The following is a 20,340-nucleotide window of genomic DNA, read 5'->3' as shown; positions in this document are numbered from 1 at the left end:
TATATATATTTTATCCCAACCATTTTTAACCTAGAGAAATCTGTTATTTTAACACGGAGCGGGCCATTTGGTTGCCTGTCAATGGTGTCATATAATATATAACCCCTCTAGTTGCTCTAACTTCTGGCAAAACATGGGAAACGCCCAGAAGAGCATGATACATTAGAAAGTAATTGAAAATCATACAATGTCAAAGAATTTTACTCAGTAACAGTAATGCATTATTTGGTTCTGCCACACAGCATGATTTATCCATTAATTTCATGCCACTTTGCATCCCAGTATTACAATAGAGAGACCTGATCTATTTCGGTGTCGTTCTTCGCTCTTTTTTCAATGAAGAACTTCTCTCCAGTTCTGATGTAACTGATGCTATTGCAGCATAATCTACGCTAACATCTTGAGGAGCCTCTATTGTTGTTAAGACCCGACAGCCGCTTCTCCGTGTCGTCACACACGACCACGCCCATAGCTGCCAGGAGCTGCTAACAGGACGCTGATTGGTCCAAACCACGGTGGCTCGGACACAAACACTTTATTGAAGCCTGCCAAGATGGATTTTTGTGTGATCTTGTGATATCGAGACAATCAATCACAAAGTGACCCACAACACTGGGAGTTACACTTTAAACACCCCTTACTATACCATTCAAGACAAAGTTGCCTCAGGCTCTGAGTGTGTACTTCTAAAAGTATTGGAACAAATCCTAGTCTTATAAAGGACAAACTAAATCACTGAAATCCTGGGTAGCCTATTATGTTGTAGAATGGCTAGAAGTGAAATTGTTTTGGTGATTGATAAGGACTGTATAAACGTCACAGAAATAAAATCTACAGGCAGGCTGCTTGTCTTCATGGAAACCCCCTGAGCAAAATTCATTAATGAAGTGGACAGTAGTGAATGCTCAGAGGCCAGCGTTAGTATAATGAATAATAAACTAACCATAGAGTACGGAACTCAAAGATGCATTTAATTAAGATATAATAAGTAGTTAGTGGAAATACATGGATAGGTCATTTGTTTAACCATTTATTTTATTCTGTCAGTAATGGATATGATTAACGTCTGCCCATACTTGGTAAAACTACCTCTAAATGCGGATGCCTCCTACACTGACACTGTGTATATTTAATAATTGTAGAGCTGCTCTTTGGTTCATCCTGTGATCTACTGAATTCCCACTTTTTGTTATAGCTTCTGAAGCAAACCCACTCGTGGCTCCCCATGACAAGTCGGAGAAAATGAAATGTCATGTGTGGATGTGTGGATGTGTATGGGAGTGGCAGTGAGAGATGAGGCGAGGTGTGGAACTGCCTTGGAAGAGGAGTATATATTGGACTCTGACTCACCTTGAGAGCCTTGCAGTGCTTCAATTCATCAATCGGAATTTCAGATCAGAGGGCCGAGCATCCGTGCACTCCTAGTCAAATTTATTACCATTTTACTGCTGCTTGTCTGTCTGTCGACAGCAACAACATGAAAGCAGGGCTTCTGGCAAGGAGTTATACAGGTGGATATAAAATTAGAAATAATACTCTGATCCCACAGGTCTTTAAGTCAATATTATGCAAGATTGTGGACATGCCAGCTTTCCCTATAGTAAAGCACCCCATTAATGTTTATGGACATCTCTACAATGAGTGTGATACTGCAAAATGAGAAGGCAGACGGAATCTATTACATGGGGAGCATTTTTAAAGTCCTGGAAGAAAACTGTTGAGTGTATTTTTAGGATGCCATTTTGGTCCGTTTCCCCTTATTATCGACAAGCAAGAGAGCAAGGTTGTGGAGAAGAGAGTAAGTCTACCCAGGAAGGAGGAATTAATTCATACCTACTATTAGGGAAGATTATCTCCCTGCTCTGTTGACATCTGGCTGGAGAAGTGCCACAATATGTCCAGCTGGCCGACGAGTGGTGAACCAACTTAACAACTGTGGCAAAAGAAAACTGAGTCCTGCCTCCAGCAGGCTGCTTATCCATGCCAGTAATTATACATGCCAGAACTCCCAGGATGCCATGTGTAATTACCAGATAAGTCTTAGCACAGCCTAAAGGCACAAAGCTGCACTTGGTGAAATAAAGAGACTGAAAAAAAGCTTTCCACTGGCTCCTGACTTGGGGCCATTGGGGCCCACATCTCATCACTGCAGGGGACATACAATTTGAATTGGGTGCTTGAGGGCCCCCCCTTCCAAAAAAGGACATCTTGATGTTTTGAATAAGTCTTGTTTTTAGTTTTACAATCATAACAAGCGCTGACATATTCAAGTGGCTTAATCTGACATCAGTCAGTTTGATGGTTGGTTTTTCTGCGTCCCCAATAGTAAAATTAGCCCTACTAGCCGTGTTTACATTCACACATTTTTATGCGCATATCTTTACAGCATGAAACCTTGCCAAACTTACCCAATTTGAAATGTTAATTTGGGAATCAAATTTTTTTTTTTTCTTTGTTTCTCTTCTAGATGGGTAAGCAACCTCTACTTCTTCTACTCTGTTTACTGGCGGGTAACAGCCATGCGCAGGCTATAGTGCCAACTTCTGATGAAACAACACTGTAGCCAACAATAGTTTAAACCCAGCTAGTTTAAAGCTGATGGTGACTAATTTCTAACATTTCTTGAGTTAGCTTAAAATTAGCATGACAATTGAATGGAAACACGGCTACTGTTCCCTTGCTTAATCAGTTTGCTTTAACTAAGTAGGTTGGTTTGCTTCCAATCAGCTAAGACCGGTTGAAGCTCTGCGGTCTTCAGTTCTTCTTGCTCCACATGTGTAGGGTTATTTGCTTGTTCATGGAAGTGCCCTTAACACCGTCTGTCTCGGTTCTCCAGATGTAGAAAAAAGTTATACTGTCAACTTCGGAACAGATAAAGTGAGAGCTCTCCTGCAGGCAAAGGGAGTGACGTGTATTATTTTTGTGTTACATTTATTGGATGCACCGGATTTGGATTGGACTGTTGGGGAAATGTTTTGGGTCATTAAGCGCTCTTCGAAATCTTGATGTGTTCTTTATGAATGCTGCATTTGCTGCTTGTCATGCTTGACTTCAGACGGGGATGTGAAGACCAGAGAGGCCCCTTATTTGCAGATTTATTGATTGCACTTCAGTGAAGGATCCACTGCTACTTTTTATTTCCATTGTGGCATAATGGTGAACCCAGTTTGCAAACAAGAGCATGAGGGGGAAAATGGGATGTTTTTGCTCACCTTTGTAAATTTCAATGACCCTATTTAGTTGTTTTACATACCACATGGCAGCCTTTAACACATAATAAATGAAAGGAGAAATCTATTTATTCATTTGCTGCTTAATGTCACTGCTGCTGTGTTGCCTTCATATACAGTAGTTTGTTGTGGTTTGTTTAAAGAGGGAGCTGATGTACTGCACTTTCAATGCTAATCACTCCCATTCACATTATGATCCTGTCTTCAAGGTACAGTAAATGCAGAGTGTTTGCTGCTGGCCTTGTTTTGTGAACAGGGCCAGCACTCAAACCAATGCATTCCATGTGGTTATAGCCAGAAGGGAAGACATACAGGGCTAAGAGAAGGGAAAAACGAAGAGAGTAAATCGTCATTATGGGGCTGCTAACAAAGAATTACCTCTGTCAATCATATCTTTTTTTATTATTGAAGGTTGTAGCCTAATTCAAATAATTGCTTTTGAAATTACTTTATTTCCCAACAGGTCCTTTAAGACTGCGGAAAATATAGGAATTTATGTTTTTCCTTACATTAAATCAGCAGACACATATTTAGAACAAAATTAAACTTTTGTGTAAATCTTTCAGATGGCTTCACTGTAAATTTAGTGGAGTTTACAAGTCACTGTGAACTGCATTGGTTTTCTACAGCTTGGTACAGAAACGTGTCAGTGTTCACTTACAGAGGCAGGAAGATCCACAGTGTTCTTATTATCTGACCCTGCTTTTAACCCAGCGAGAAATGGAATCACACACTGTCTTCCAAAAAAAAGCTTTGGCAGCAGCTAACTTGGAGTGCCGCACAATTTCTACCTTTTTGTGGTGTTAGAATTTCAGACACAGACAAAACAACTTTGCTGGGGAAGACAAGGCGAGTCAAGCACATGGAGTGGTGTTCCTCTCTTTCCTAATTGCCTGTAGTCTCTGGGGTGTGTTATCTGGAGGGAAGCAGAGATGAGATGCAGTCAAGGCTGCTGTTTGTTCTTGCCACTGTGTGGGATGTGAATGATAGCTAGAGCCCTGAATGATATCATTAGTGAACTACTGGTTTGGCTAACACACTCTCTATCAGTGCGGAGAGCATGAGCGATGGCGAGATGGTAAGATACTGTAGCAAGACCGGGGGAGGATGGTTGTTATCCCCTCTGTGTTTGAATGGTTATTGTTGTATCTTATCATAGACCACCAGTGTTGACAAAGAGTAGCTCAGTACAGGAAGCTGGTCGACAGCCCATACAGTTAAAGCTTCATCTAGGAAAGAGGGAGATGCAGACCAACCCTTGCACATAAATACATTTAGATGGGAAGATAAAGCAATCTGAAAAAGATTTTTTATAAATGTGTGTTTGTGTGTATATATTTATATATTACAATTATATTAATATGGCTGGTTTATTATTGTGTGGCTGAATACTAATGCTGATTGGCTGAAGGGGGGGGGCATTAAAAAGTGATATAGGACACCTACTAACGACTTCTTGTAAAACTGACTATTTACCGTTCTACATTAATTATCTACATTTAATGAAAAAAAATCTAAATATATTTTTTCCAACCCCGTGTAGTCCTTCAGTGCCCCATCCTCTAAACACCACAGGATGGTGCTAACACACATGTTTTCCATGTTTTGCAAGAAGTAAGGTACACTGCCCTTCTGAACTTACTTTGTTTCACAGCGATCATCTCACTTCAAATGCGCTGTATAACACGCTACTTCAGGCTGCGGCCGATAGTACACATGGCGTATTATTTGTTGATGAAAATCTTGACAATTCATTTGGAGAAAATGGCAAGGCTGATAGCTAGCTTGTTTTATTGTTAAACATACTTTCAAATTATATTTACTGATTGTGAACTGTACACAATGTTATTGACTTTGAGTCTTGCTTGCATAACATTAGCTTTCTGGCTCGTAGTCGTCTGAGCCAAAGGGTTCTATGAGCTGAGCGGACTATAAATATCTACTGTTGCCGAGCGTATCTGAGGTCCATCTTATTTACTGGAGCAGTGAACATTTGCATTGCATAAAAATCCTTACGGGATGGGACTGAGTGGTCCAGTTATTAGTCAAACCAGGGAAACAGAGTTACTATTTCAAAAAGATTTACATTGTAAAATGAATGGTATTAAAAATGTTATTTGGCAAGTGACCATGGAATAAGTGGGTTAAAGCTCTTCAAGGTGTTCCTCGTCAGATAATTAATGGAGTTCAGCGGCAATCTGGCCTCCCCTTTTGTCCATTTTGTCTTGATAATGGACACCTGGTCGGACAATAACCCTCATTTAGTCTGGCTCAATGAAAGAACATTTCCAGCATAAAGCCTGACATCTGGCGCGTGACTCACAAGTTTCTTCCCTAGACTGTTTTGCTGAGGTGCTGTCACTGTGTCACAAACTTTGGACACTGCTTAGGTGCCCTTGAGCAAGGCAACAAACCCCCAAGTATTTTGGGTACTTTTCACGGGCGGTCCCAACATTCTAACTTCAAGTTATTATTGTATGTAAAGGTCCTGTTTGTGCATGTGTGTGGATTTCCGGTCTGTGTAATGTGTAATACCAGCAGTGTAAAAATTTAATTTCCCCCCTGGGATAAATAAAAAGTATGTGTTCTTCTTTAGTGCCCCAAGGCGATTATGATTTTTTATTTATTTTTTTACTTTATTGCCCAAATTGAACATTGCAGGCAATTTTAGCAACACAATACAATTCACTTAAATTCTTTCAATGAGAGGTCAAAGCAACTAAAAATAAATAATAAAAGGGTCACCCTGTCTTTGAGCTTCGTTCAACACCCATACTGTCTACATAGAAGCAGGATAATTAAACATTGCACATCAGTATGTTTAAATTATTCTAAATCGAGGCCTAGAATGACAGGAGTCCATCTTCTCACAAACAAAGGTACTGTCAACTGCAAAATAGCAGTCATATTTTCCATTGTATGGACCGGTTTAATTTTTTTTTCTCCACTGATCTACCATGGGGGGGCCAGGCTTCATCCAATTAATAGTAATCATTTTTAGTGCGGTCATCGACAAAATATGTAACATGTAACTTTGGTCCTTTAGAAAGCAGGACAAGTTTAGGACAAGTCTCAAGGCTAGGCTTGGACTATACAAGCCAACTACGGTGTAAGTTGCTTTGGGTAGGATAAAAGCATGAGCTAAATAAAATGTAATGTAATATTATGATGAATATAGAAGGGAGAAGAAAAATGAAAGGAATTAGTGAAGTTGTAGTAAAAGCTTAGCAGTTCTTTGGGAGAAATGCTAATGTCTGCATGCTCACATGACGTTATGATGTTTAGCAGGTGTAATGTTGACATTGTCTACCATCTTAGTGTAGTGTGTTAGCATGCTAACATTAGTGCTAAACATAAAGTACAGTTGAGGATGATGGGAATGTCATTAGTTTTGAAGGTAGTCTCCAACATAGGACTACATTAGACTAATTGAAATTTTGACCACAGCCTTGCAAATTCTGTCCAAATAATTCCTGGGGCATCGCAAAGTGCTTTCCACATGAGCAGGTACCTTTTAGGGGCAAGAAACTGCACAGAGGAACTCATTTTAAACCTACAAAGGTTCTTCAAAAAGTTACTATGGATGAAACCGTTGGGAAACTCTTAATATTGGTTATTATTTGAAATTTATTTAAGCCATAATAGCAAAGTTATTTCTGCCTACATACCAATAATGATTTTGTCATAGTTCTCAAAATGTTAACTACTGTTATGTTTTCTTAAATGTAATGTCTTCAATAGTTGTTATGTCTTTACAAGTCACATTGCTGTAATGACTTACTCCGACAATGCTTGCACAGCCATTGTGACAGTCTGTGTTTGCAATGACTCATTGCTCCATGGTTAAAACATCTACTGAATCTCATGCTGCCTTCAATGAATTATTCCCTGTCAAAATCAGGTGATCTGTGTTCTCTGACTCACCGTTGAACATGGTGGCAAGGGTCTCTGTCAGGTGACAGTAAAGATTATCTGCTCATGCTCAACAGGCACTTTCAGTCATTATTATTACCCACGTGAGGCAGACATTAAGAGGCACTGAGAGTTAGAGGTTTGGCGATCAGATAGATTTCTTCACCGCCAGCAGATATCAACGTAGAATTGCAGCCCCAAAGCTTTTGTATGACAGTGGAAAGACTGCAGTGTAGTAGCAGCACAATGCAGCCAAAAATAACCCTGAATGTAACAAATAAGATGGAAAGGAAGAGAAGGTTGTGGCGGTTAGATGTGATAATTGTGCAAGGGTGCCAGGGACATGAAGATGAGTGTCGCTGACTCCCTTCTGTGCTCCCTCAGTGCCAGCCCTTCACAGACGGCCACTGTCACAGACCACAAACCAGCAGCAAGTCTTAAAGGACCATACCAGGGTTTTTGTATGTTTTGTCCCATTTACCACAGATCTGCTCTTCTCAAGTGTCATGAGGCAAAACTACAAGTATGCTGTCCTGAAACTGAATCTACAAATGTTAAAAACAACGGGGCCAAAATCTGCAATTTATCAACATTTTCTTATTTTCCTTGTCTTAATATTAGTAGGCAAATAAACAATGAAATGTGGCTGGGACCACTTCCAAATTGATAACCACACATCCTATTAATGGAAAATTGGATTGATGGATTTGTAAAATGTAAAGTCCTTAATACAATGTGTAATATATTTTATAGTAAGTTTTGTATGGGGTCTGGTGAAAAATATAAATGACCATTTCTGGCATGATTATCTAACATGCTTTGCAGCACAGACACATTTTGAACTGCCGCATAATGTGACCTGGCTGTTTGATATATGGAGTCGGATATTTACCAGAGCTGGCAGCCCTCTGTCCGGTGACACTTGAAACTACGTGACGGTGCAACGTCCTCACAAGTTTACATCAAACAACTTCTATTTTTACTTCCAGACATGTGCAGTATTATCCGCACCATGACACACAGGTTACTACCAATCATTTCTTCACTCTGGGCCTCCCTGTTTGCTTTAAAGACCTATTGCTATTAATAGTCATGTGTTATAAAAATAAAGACACACATTGGTGGTCTCTGCATGCTTTATTAATTAAATGCAGGTTTCAGTTATATTTGTGTAGTTGTTTTTGTTTTGCAAACACACCAAATTTAAGATGGAAAATACCAAAACTTTCACCTCATTGCAATACAGTCTTTACGACCAAGAGAAGACATCAATCTATGTCAAAATGATCCAGTAGCCAAAATCCCAGACAATATCTAGCCTCTTGTCATGATCCCTGTATTAAATTGATATTACCAATATCACACCAGTGTTGCGACAATCCCCTCTTATCAGTTCTGTTATTATTTGCTCAGCTTCGTGACTCGACAACCATATTGTCAGTGATGTTGATTTGCTTTTCCTACACAATCCAAAGAGCTCACTGTATTTTTTGAATTTTTTTATTTCCCTTGCACACACTGGTGTAAAAGGTAATAAATTGTGATATATACTGTAAATGCTAGATCAATTTCTGTCTCTTTCCTCCCACACAGGAGGTTACCTTGCTGTGTTTTCAATGGTTAGTTTGATAAGTGTAAGATTCTACTGGTGTGAAGTGACTCACTGAAGGGTATTATGTGGATTTGTAGATGGTTCATAAAGATATATCCTCTCTCTGTCCCCACAGAGGCCAGCAGAAAAATGTCGCTACGTGGTGGGCAGTGTCCTATGTGAGGGTGAAGAGAAGCCAGATGAAGAACTGCAGAAGCTGTATGAGCAGTTTGGCTTCAAGGTGTTCTCTCTACCTGAAGTGAGCCACGCTGTGACCACCAGCTTCCCCTGCTCCACGCCTTTGTCTCACGTGCTTGGACCTTACAGGGTCTACCCAAGGCTGTCATCCTACATTGAGGTACAGACAATATGAAAATATGAAAGCACAATGTGGATGTACCTGTAATCACGGGAGTCACCTGAGGCTCGTTTTTTCAGAACATTTTATCTTAAATGAGCAAAAGCTGCATCTCGATTTGTTCCTACTATTCTTACCAAGAAAAGGACAACAGTGAAAAGGAAACCTAGATGTAAGGGTTTAAACAGTACATGTCTCAAATGTTTAGTAGACAGTTTCTAGCTATATAGAACAGTGAAGGCCATCATTATAAAAAATAACACTCTTCTTTTCCTTTTACTGCAGTGGAAGGCAATCCTCTTGTAAATATATCTGTCCTCTTTTCTGCTTTATGCTTGTCAAAAGCCCCCCACTCATGTGATGTTTAATTCATCACATGAGCAGATGAGGTATTTAAAGTAGATTAAGAATAGATGAAGTAGTATGAAGTAAAGGTACGTGCCTGCGGCCCATGTGCTGGGCCCCATGTCCTCGGGACAGGCCTCAAAAAGCTATTGACATTTACTGATGACATTTACACACATGGATTCATTATGGTGCGTCCCACTGCATGAATAATGCCCCCCCCCCGTGTGTGTGTGTGTGTGTGTGTGTGTGTGTGTGCGTGTGCATCTGTCCATCTGTTTATTTAAGCTCTTGTCTGTTCACAGGAGGTAAAAGAGACACACTTCCTAGTCAGAAAATCTACCATTACGTCTATAAAATCTGCTCCATTTTTCTCACATTCACCCTGAGTAGAACCTTTTTTACCTAATATTCATGAGGGTGGGAGGTGTTGACACAGAATGGCAAGAAAATTTTATGGCAAGAGGGATCGCATACGAGTACTGAAATTCATTGGTATTTCATTCCAATTCTGTGAACCTTTTTTGGTATTTTATCAAAAACTGCAGTGTTAGAGTTGCACACACCCAATGAATCATCATCACATGATTGTGCCATTTTGTCATTGGTGTAGCCTTGTTTTTGAATTGAATCCTCCGTCTGTTGCCGTGCTGTGTCCAACTTAGAAAGTAAAAGGGCAAGGATGCTGACAATGGCATTGATTATCTGCATCCAGCTCTTTCAGCATATCGGTGGCTGTGTCTCAGTAGTAGAATCGTCGCCTGCCAATTAGAAGGTTGGTGGTTCAATCACTGCAGTCCCCATGTTAAAGTGTCCTTGGGCAATACTCTGAACCCCGAGTTGTGTAAATGTGTGTGAGTGTTTGTCTGATGGCACCTTGTAAGGTGGCCTCGACCACAGTGTATGAATGTGTGTGAATGGCGATTGTTTCCTGTACTATGTAAAAGCGCTTTGAGTAGTCGCTGAGATTAGAAAAGTGCTACATCAAAGCCATGCTTAAGATAGCCTGTATGTCACATGCCTCAGTTGGTTGCGAAAAGTCTCAGTTGGTTGTTATCTTTACAAAGTTTAAAACCTTGATACAGACGACAAAGGTTTGTTTTTCTTATTTGTTCATTTGTCAAAAAAAAAAAACACTGTAGCAGGCTATACATTATGTAGGATGAGCTCAAAAATGAACATACTACAGTCTGCCTTGTGTCTCCTCTGACACATCTAGTCACCAACTGTCTCTATTCACCTTCCCTGGGGGCGTTACACCCATGACGTCCCCCCTCTTGCAGCTCGACCAACCAGTTAGAGTTGCTAGTGCACCGCTGTCACAAAAACAAGGTTTGAAATAACTTTTTATTTTTTTCCACATTTATGTTGCAGTAGTGATATCAGTCCACATGTACTGTCTATAAAGATGGATGACGCATCTCCACTTACTCTCACAGACTATAAAAGTCCAAAATACGCTGCCATCTTTTAATTTTGGAGTCAGAGTCTACTGAGTAGTGATCGGGCGGTGGAGCCGCAGTATCGATCTCCTGCCCATACACCCCCCCCCGACCAATTGCGAGTCAATTACAGCTGTCAATCACAACTTTTCACCCCGTGTGTATAGCATTAAATAACTAATAAAAAACAAAGTTTTCAGAAAAACAAACACTTGAACAAACCTCAGTGTGATAACAACTACCTAAATTGACAGAAACCATCTTTGGGAAAAATGAATTTGACGTGTACAAAATCATGCATGGATTACAGTTTCAGCATCACAAAATGATAAGATGTGAATTTTTGTAATGTCACTGGGATGGAAAAATACTGTCTTGGTAATAGCCTTGATGTGTAGTCCTTACTGAGAAATGAAAGCATTAATGTAGAAACTCTTCCTAGAGAGTGATATATTTTTTAGCACAAATTTTAAATCACCGGAAAAAGAGAATGTAATGTATCTGATTTTAGACATTATCGGTTGGCGAGGAACAGCAGTTAGATTTGATTGCACAGCAAGACCAACGTTCATAGACAGCAGAGTGGACCCTCCGTAGTTTGGGTGAAGGTGGTTGGGTTTAAAAAGGTCAGCTCTGTTAAGAAAACAAGAAAAGTTATCCACATAAATGATGTTGATAGTGTTACAATAGACTTTCAACCAGATATGGAGCTGACTTACTCGGCTGGACTTCACTTTACCAAAGCAGGGAGGGGAGAAGGGGCTAGAAATAGCAATGTTTGTCTTTTGCTTTAGTGTTTGCAGGAGGAGGGTAACGTCTCTTTTTAGTGTCTCAGACTGTTGAAATTCAATAAGACCGTGTCTTACGATGCATGTACGGTTTATCCATAAACCCCTGGTCCTGATCTCCACATTCTAATCCTCAAAGAACCACTGTCTGACCAGTTTATCATTATTTAACAGCCATTTCATCTTTTTTGCAATTCGGTCTCAGCATTACTATGCTAAAGGGCAGGACAAACTCACATGCACTGACACAGAATAAATGATCTCAAGCCATAAAAATAGCATCTCTACAGTGTTAAAATGTGGTAGTATTCCCTTTTAGGCGCTAGTGATGTTACATAATCCTAGGGCAGTGTCAGTGTGCATCTATTTTGAGCATGCAGATCTGTCTGTCAAGCCATATGATGTCACTCTAGGAAAAGTTTTTACTCACTCAGTCCATCAGTTGACCTGACTGCTATGACAGGTGGTTAAAGAGCTTCTCATGTACATTAGATAGCTAATAACACACTAACATCCAGTTTGAGTTATGGAGTGGTGAGTGCATTATGCATACCAGCTGCAGCAAAGCTAATGAATAATGGAGCATGGTTTAAAGAGGCTTGGTTAGAGGGTGGAATTTGAACGTGCTAGAAATGTGTGCCTATATACTGTACAAATGATTAATTGAATAGGTTTGTAGTATAAGGGACTTTGAAAGCAGGGAGACACTCGTGACGTAGCGTTGCACTCTCTAAATCCAGTAGATTTTATAATCTACTGACAATTATGCTAATCTACAGTATGTACAAACACAGTGATGGAACATAATCGTGCATTGTTTGAATCATTTGTGGCCGCTTGGTAAAACAAGTATAAATATTACAGTATATATGTAATACAATTACTCTATAAAGTATATGTGTTCGCAAACAATTGTTAAAACATCTAGCAGACACAGCAACATTAGCATTCATTTGAAGTCACATTTTTCCCATTTTCTTTTAGTTTTGCTATGGGGGAAATATCAATCTGCTACATACTCCGCCATGTTCACCAACTAGTTGTCAACGTTGCAGGCTATTTGGTGCTGGGCAGTGGTGAAATGTAACTAAGTACATTTAAGTCTTAAAGGAGGATTTTTTCTATTTTTGTTTTTTAAGTTTGTAGTGCAGTACTGAGACAAATGAAAACAATCGGTGCAGTCTAGACCGTGTTATCCTCCTGCTAGATTTTGCACCCAACAAGCTTAAACAGGGCAAGCTTCAAACATGTTTTTAGCGTCTAAACATGCTCAAAATGCCATTTCCAATGCTTACCAATGTGCAGTTATTCCCTTCAAGTGAACACAGTGAATTTGACTGCAGTAGATGTGACAGAAAGGCATACAAGTTGTGTTAATCAACTAGTGTGAACTTCACCGGAAAACAGGAAATGTGCACAGGCTGAATTAACTCAACTTTTATGCCTTTCTGTCACATCCATTGCAGTCAAATTTGCTGTGTTCCATTTGGAAGGAATAATAATAATAATTTATAATTTGGTCAGCTTTAAGGCTTGACATTGTTGGTCAAATTGTGCATGTCCCCCCATCAAGACTGCGTAGGCCAGACTTGAGTCTGGGCATGGGGCCAAAAAGTAAGCCCACCTCACCAGAGTGTTACTCTGGTGCACCTGCTGGCCTCCTATAGTGATTCAGTTATCAGGAAACGGGTTAAGTGCATGAATGCCGTTTTTTTTTTTTAAAGTTATTTTTGTCGTTTTTTTTCCCCTTTATTAGATAGGCAGACAGAGATGTGTGAGAGGGGAAGTGACATGCAGCAGGCTGGATTCGAACCCGGGCCCGCTGCGTCGAGGAGCGAGCCTCTGTACACGGGCACCCGCTCAACCCACTGAGCTATCTGGGTGCCCATGAATGAACTTATCAATGAATTTCTCTCTGGTCCAACAGAGTCATCTCCACGTCCGCTAACCTCGCCTTATCTTTTCCGTGCACAACAAATAAACCAATACACACACACACACACACACACACACACACACACACACACACACACACAAAGGTAAACTGTAGCTTAAACAATCTGAAGTAGGTGATAGGTGTAAAATCCTGATGTTTTTAATGTGCCATTAATAATCAGAAAGTATCAATGATAATGTGTGATCACTAGAATGTCTAAGATCTTTGTCATTTGTGCTCAGCAGCTGTATATTCAGGTCAGTCTAAATGAAAGCAGTGAGTGAGCGAGTACGAGAACGGGATGCTAGGGGTTCTATAATCTCCCAGCTAAAAAGCTTGACGTGAGAGAAGAAAGAAGAACATATAAAGAAATAGCTTTCACGCTATATTAAAGGATTTGGTCAAGCCCTGTTGGATCTTTGTGATAGCACCTTTTCAGGACATAAAGAGTGACAGTTAACACGCAATGTGGGTGTTATTTTGGTGGCTGCGTCAGACAAAACTCCCCTAGTCCCTGTGAGCAGAAACGTGATGAGAAACTGATTGCATCCATTTAGTAATCCATTTATCTGAGTCGAGCCCTCCCCTCCTTTCTATGCTGCATTATGCCACTGTTGTATTTGCCTTGCAGGTCCCACAGCATATAAAATGTATTTAATATCTTGGGTTTGTATCATCTGGGTTAATCCACAATTACTCCAATTGGATGTATTATATATATTTATAGTCTGAATGGTTGCTCACGTTGTCCTTATAGAAGAAATGTTATTTTTAGAAGGAAAAGGAATCATAAACAGTGCTGATAAAACAGTCCGTTTCAGCTCACAAACACAGAATTTTTAACTCTGTATCAGCATTTAAGCCCAATTTCCAGTCTTTCTCTCTATGTACTTTTTTTTTTTTTACCAAACTGTAATTATCCCTTTTTTAACCATTTTAAACATGTTCTACTAAAACAATATTTCAAATATTTGCTAATGTTTTTGGCAGCCCAGTGACACCGGGTCAACCCTCATGAGGCACGCTTATGCTTTCTACCAGTATATCACAGACCCTAAAGCAGCACTATTGGTCCACACCGTCTGCAGTATCATCAGCCATGATGAGGTTTTACATGCTTCTACACTGACGCTCCCAGCTCCTTTTGGTGGTTTGGCAGGATTCTATATCTTTAATGCCTCAAAGACTCCCTTACCTGTTCTCTGTTCAGCGATTTTTGCGTGGGAGGGTGCAGAATGGCAGAGGTTGTTGCTGCGATGACATCAAACCACATACAGCAAAAAAAGTAAATAAGTGAAGTTTAAAGTTTAAAGCATGTGTCTGTGGCTGATTGCTTGAAAGCTTGGTGAAAATTTGAGTTAGAGGAGGCAATTACATTTTTATTTATAGCTTCAAATCATAAGAGTTACCCCAAGACACTTACTGATAGAAAAGTCTAGATCACACTATAATTTACAAAGACCCAACATTTTCATTAATTCCCCCAAGAGCAAACATTTAGTGCAGCAGTGGCGAGGAAAAACTCCTTTGTAGGGAGAATCCTCAAATGGTGAGGGAAACTTCCTTTTAGGGAGAAACCTCGGACAGACCCAGGCTCTTAGTAGGCGGAGTCTGATGGTGCCGGTTGGGGGTGTGACGAACAGTGGCAGTAACAGTCAAAATAAAGATATTGGAACAATAACTAGAAATTGTAGTAGTAGTTCATGGCGTAGCAGGGCACTGCAGGGCATAGCAGGACATAACCGGATGTAGCAGGGCACTGCTGAGCGTAGCGGGGTGTAACAGGGCATAGCCGGACACAGAGCATAACTACAGCTGCAACCATGATTTAGATGCCATCCTAATCCAAGGGAAACTGCTGGCCGAGAGCAGAGGAACTAATACAGAAGAAATATGATCTCTTTTCTTAGTTCTTGTCAGAACACGCGCTACAGCATTCTAGATCAGCTGCAGAGTCTTGAGGGGCTTATCTGAGCAACCTGTAAACAAGGAATTACAATAGTCCAGCCTGGAATTAACAAGTTTGGGACAAGTTTGACAAGTTTGTTAGCATCCTTTTAAGACAGGATGCTGCTAATGTTGGCAATGTTATGAAGATGAAAAAAGGCTGTTCTAGAAGTTTGTTTTAAGTGGTCGTTAAAGGATATATCCTGATCCAAAAAATGGACAAGAGGCCGGGGCAATTCCATCCAGAGTAGCTATATCTTTAGATAATGAGGTTCGGAGGTGTTAAAGGGCCAGCACAATAACCTTGGTTTTGTCTGAGTTTAACATCAGACAATTTTAGATCATTCATGATTTTATATCTTTAATGCATGCTTGGAGTTTAGCTAACTGATTTGTTTCATCTGGCTTGATTGAAAGATATAATTGGGTGTCATCCGCATTGGGTGTCATCCGCTGTGACAGTTAATTGAGCATTTCCTAATAATATTGCCTAGAGAAAGCAATTTCCTACAAGCCTGTCAGCGTTTTGTGTTTGTGTCTATGCGTTTTCAAACGTAGGTTGTGGTGAGAGCGAGATAGGTCTCCTTCATTATTAATGCTGTCATTCCTAAGCATTGTTCCCTGCATTACAAATGTTATTGGTTAAAACTTCTTGTATTCTGAGGCCTTTCAAAAGTAATAACCTTCTATAGATATAGTGGCGGTAGCCTCTGGCCTGCAATACTTTATATTGTGTATTCACAATTAATATGTTTTGTTATCCCTTCTCTCTGCCATTTGCGAGCCTGTGGAGGAAATACTTAGCTGTAGATGCACAAGGCTATATTTAGACACCAATGGCGGTCACAACCGTTTCATCACTTTTTCTCTTATCTTTCCTACAAAGCAATGAGCCACACTGGGCTCTCCCCACATTTCCATATATCGCTTTTCTGTTTGCTGTGCCATAACTTCTGAAAATCTTTTTAAGGCTTCCATAATGGATAGTCAGTAGACTCTTGTCATTTTTTATGCATAATGAGGAAAGCGTAATGAAGTTTTTCCAGTAGTGGAAAGTATCTAAGTACATTTACTCAAGTGCCATACGTAAGTACAATTCAGAGGTACTTTACTTTCCCTTTTTTGCTGCTTACACTTCCTTTCAGAAGGAAATATTATACTGTTTCTCTCTGCTACATTTATTGGATAGCTATAGATACTGGTAACTTTATTCACAGATAATGATTTTACATAAGAAAATGTGTGATTTGAGAAATAACATATGATGTATTTGTATAGATTCAACCACCCAGTAAAAAGTTGCTGTAGCAGCTGGTAATTAAGGACCTCACACATGATAGTAAAAATATAATAACTTTATGATTCTCCAGCTGGTTGACACTAAATCTTCATCTGAAAGATTTGGCTTTCAGGTTCAATGGCTCTTCGCCTTCTTAGAATTTGATAAATGTGAATTGGCATACTTCATGACAGATTCAAGTTTTTAATTGAGTGGCCAGAGCAAGATGTACCATAAGTTACAGGGGCAATGGCATTCAGGCAAGCATATGGTGGATGTAGAGTTGATGTGATTGTAGAAGGTTTTGAAGTTTTTGTGGAAAGACCTTTTAATTTGCTCGCTAGATCACAAACGTGGTCAAACTATACAGTAAACCTCACCACACTGTGAAGTTTCTGATTGGTGTTACACCCCAGGTCTCTGACAGATCACCTACAAGTCCAGGGAGAGTTAGTGAAAAGCATATTACTTAATGCCGTGCATCATAACAAAGACCCAACTATTCAAAGAGGGTGGCCTCGTGTTTAGCATACGCACATGAGAGCGGTATCTTCTCATCTAATTCTCGACAAAACAAACAAGCCAAAATGTTCCTTTTTAAGTATTTGATTTACTTGTACCTTTCAAGACCACGTTGTAAACATTTAAGCAGTCCCAGGCTTTAGTCATTCTGCTAGTCTTGTAACGTCGCTCTGAGGCTCCTATTCTTAGTGATAATCCAGTAAGTGAGGTTGATAGCAGGCAGGACAGTTTGTGGTATCTTATTGATTCCTGTTTCCCACCCTGCTCTGGGATACTCTTCCCTCTGAAACTCCAGCTTGGGAATCACACACCATGCTGCGAATTATTTATCAGAGTGTAAGAGTTTTAACTGTTGTATTTGTGACCTTTGTGTATTTTCGTCCGTCTTCTCTTCTGTGTGTGGCTGTTAATGCGCCTATTTTTTTTCCTCCTCATTTTTCTGACCCACTTAGCCTCACCTATTGATATGTGAAAAATGGTTGCCATGGTAAAATTGCCACTAAGGCACTGTGTTTATTTGATAGAAAACACAGCAAATTCCAAATACAGGTATTTTGTGCATATGAGTGCATATGACAATTTTTAACCTGTGTTTTTGAAATGTATGTCCTCAAAATTCTCGTAACTTTTAAATATACTTTTAAGCTACCGCTACAAAACACTTTTTGTTTCCTTGATATTCTGCACTGTCCTTTTTCCTTTCTGACCTGACAACAAATAAAGGTCTGTTTGGGCTTTTTGTCTTTCATCAGCTGAAATTGGATGGCTGCTTGGGTGTGTGACCAAGGCAAAGGGAGTGTTTAAAACTGACGAGGTTATATGGCAGAAGCTGTGTACATCCACAGCATGGACAGTTCCTCTCTGCACTCACATCCCATGCTCTCACAAAATCGTGTTAGTGTGTGCCAAGTAGCTTGTTCATCAGATAACACAGGTTTATTGACTTGATTTCAGCTCACTACATCCAGCAAAGTAGGCAAGGACATCTTGGGCTTTAATCAGAAATCTCAGCCTTTTAAGAAGCAATTCTCCGTGGGATCTTTGGGTTCAGTCTAAATCTGTCCTGTTTAAGTAGTAGACTGTGGAAGAATGGGTTTGTGAAGATTACGCTTATTTTGGCATCATCATCATCATCATCCTTGCAGGAGTTCCATGAGGCAGGCTCTTCTGTGGATATCTTAAAGAGGAAAGTGGGGAACAGTTTTATTTTGACCACTGCATTGACTAATGTAAAATATAATTGTGGCAATTTTGCTATCTGTTCAAGGTTCTAGGGGCGTCACGATTTTAATTTCAAATAGAAAATTGATCCAAATGAGCTTTCGAGTTTGGAATCAGAAGCAGGAACACACCTGCCTACTTGCGCACATCCGAAAAAAAACAAGCGACACAGTGTAGCTTACCAGCTGTTAGCATACAGCTAACGCTATCTTAGCGCTAGCCTGCAGCTAGACTATTACAGACACCGCGGCAACTGCCAGAGTCGGAGATGACGGAGGAACAACAGAAACTCCTCCTATTAAACTAATTTTAAAAAAACCTAAGAGAAACTGTTGTTGTGAAGTTCCCTTCGGCCATCTAGTGGCTCTTATAGTGGAATTCCTGTTACGACAGCGGTGCCAGATAGTATTTTAGAAGGTATGAACTAGGGCTGCACAATTTATCAAATTTTGATCATGATCACGATTTTGACTTCCCACGATCAATATTGCGTGATCAAGCGTAAAAAATTTAAATTCTCTCCAAGTCTGCTCCATAGCTGGGATTTTCACTCAATCAAAGGTCTCTGTATTTGCTAACAACTGCTTGTCAGACCTTGATCTCCAGCTCACATGCAAACTTGACCTCCAGGTCATAAGCGTATTGTCCTATGGACCGCATAAATCCAGTGCCCTCTGTCAGTCATTTATTCTGGCTGTCACAAAGTGAAAAGGCCACACTGCATTGCCAATGTGGGTGAGCAAATATTAGGGTAAATAGATGCCAGATTACTGAGAAAGACCCCTCTGGGTGGAACATACTAAACTAATCCACAACCCCTCTGGCTGTGGCGACAGGGGAGTAGAGCAAAGGTCTTAAAACAGAACAGCTGTTGACATTTCCTAAAATGTGTGTTACAAGTATTACTTTTCTGATGCTTGATTGTGTAGCTGGTGTAACGCTGCAAACATTTTCTCTGTGGGTTTCCAGTGGATGCATACTAAGATGCTGGGCTTATGTAAAGTAGACCCACTGACACGCACTAGCCTTTGGGCACTTCCGTTCCAACAGCAGGGGAACGGAGGAGTAATATTATGTGGGGAGACAGGGCATGCTCTGTTTATGTTGCACAAGTGGTAATAATCTGGTAACATGCTGGATGCTGTGTAAATGCAGCTTGTTCAACAATGATACCGTGGTTCTTGTCTCCTTTATTTTGCATTTATATTCTATCTAACATTTGCTTTACTTCCAAAGTGATTACTATAATCATGCTGTGTAGGAGTGTTTGCTATTTCTGTGGCAAATGTTTACGAGCCCAACAAAAACAAACTATGTAGCATAAGGATAAAAATGGTCTTGCTTTAGGCCCATTGATAAATACTATTTAAAGGTATAGCTAAATCATTTTTAGTAATTAAACCACTGTTGCTTCAACACAAATGTTGTGTCACAGACAGACCAGTCACAGACCCAGAGCTATCTCCACAGTGCTGTGTTAGCACTGGAGAATGGTCTGGCTACTCCGCGTATCTATACTTGGGTAGGGGGGAAAAACGCTCTCACAGTGGTCCTGGTGCTCTTGCAAAATAGATAGCATACCTAGCAGTGGGGGAGAGACATCCAATGTGTCAGGATTTTTTTCCCAGCAATTTACATCTGTTGAGCGAGACTAGACACAGACTGTATTGAAATAAATTTAAGAGGATCGTGGGTCGATCGGCACTCAGGAAATGATCACACTGGACTCAGGTTAGACTGGTACAATATATGGCGTTTATTGTCAATCT

General features: G+C 40.1%; 1 protein-coding gene across 1 annotated transcript in view; it reads left to right on the top strand.

Moving 5' to 3' along the window:
• The window catches only part of tex264a (testis expressed 264, ER-phagy receptor a), a 61,369-nt gene that overhangs the window by 4,983 nt on the left and 36,046 nt on the right, over positions 1 to 20,340 (top strand). Inside the window, exon 2 of the mRNA XM_034870022.1 lies at positions 8,870 to 9,091. Within this exon, the coding sequence (XP_034725913.1) occupies positions 8,870 to 9,091 (222 nt within the window). The remainder of the gene's footprint in view (positions 1 to 8,869; positions 9,092 to 20,340) is intronic.

The sequence above is a fragment of the Etheostoma cragini genome, chromosome 4, assembly GCF_013103735.1.
Source record: "Etheostoma cragini isolate CJK2018 chromosome 4, CSU_Ecrag_1.0, whole genome shotgun sequence".
Classification (NCBI taxonomy): domain Eukaryota; kingdom Metazoa; phylum Chordata; class Actinopteri; order Perciformes; family Percidae; genus Etheostoma; species Etheostoma cragini.
The sequence above is the reverse complement of the archived record's forward strand: the minus strand, read 5'-3'. Positions and strand labels throughout refer to the sequence as shown.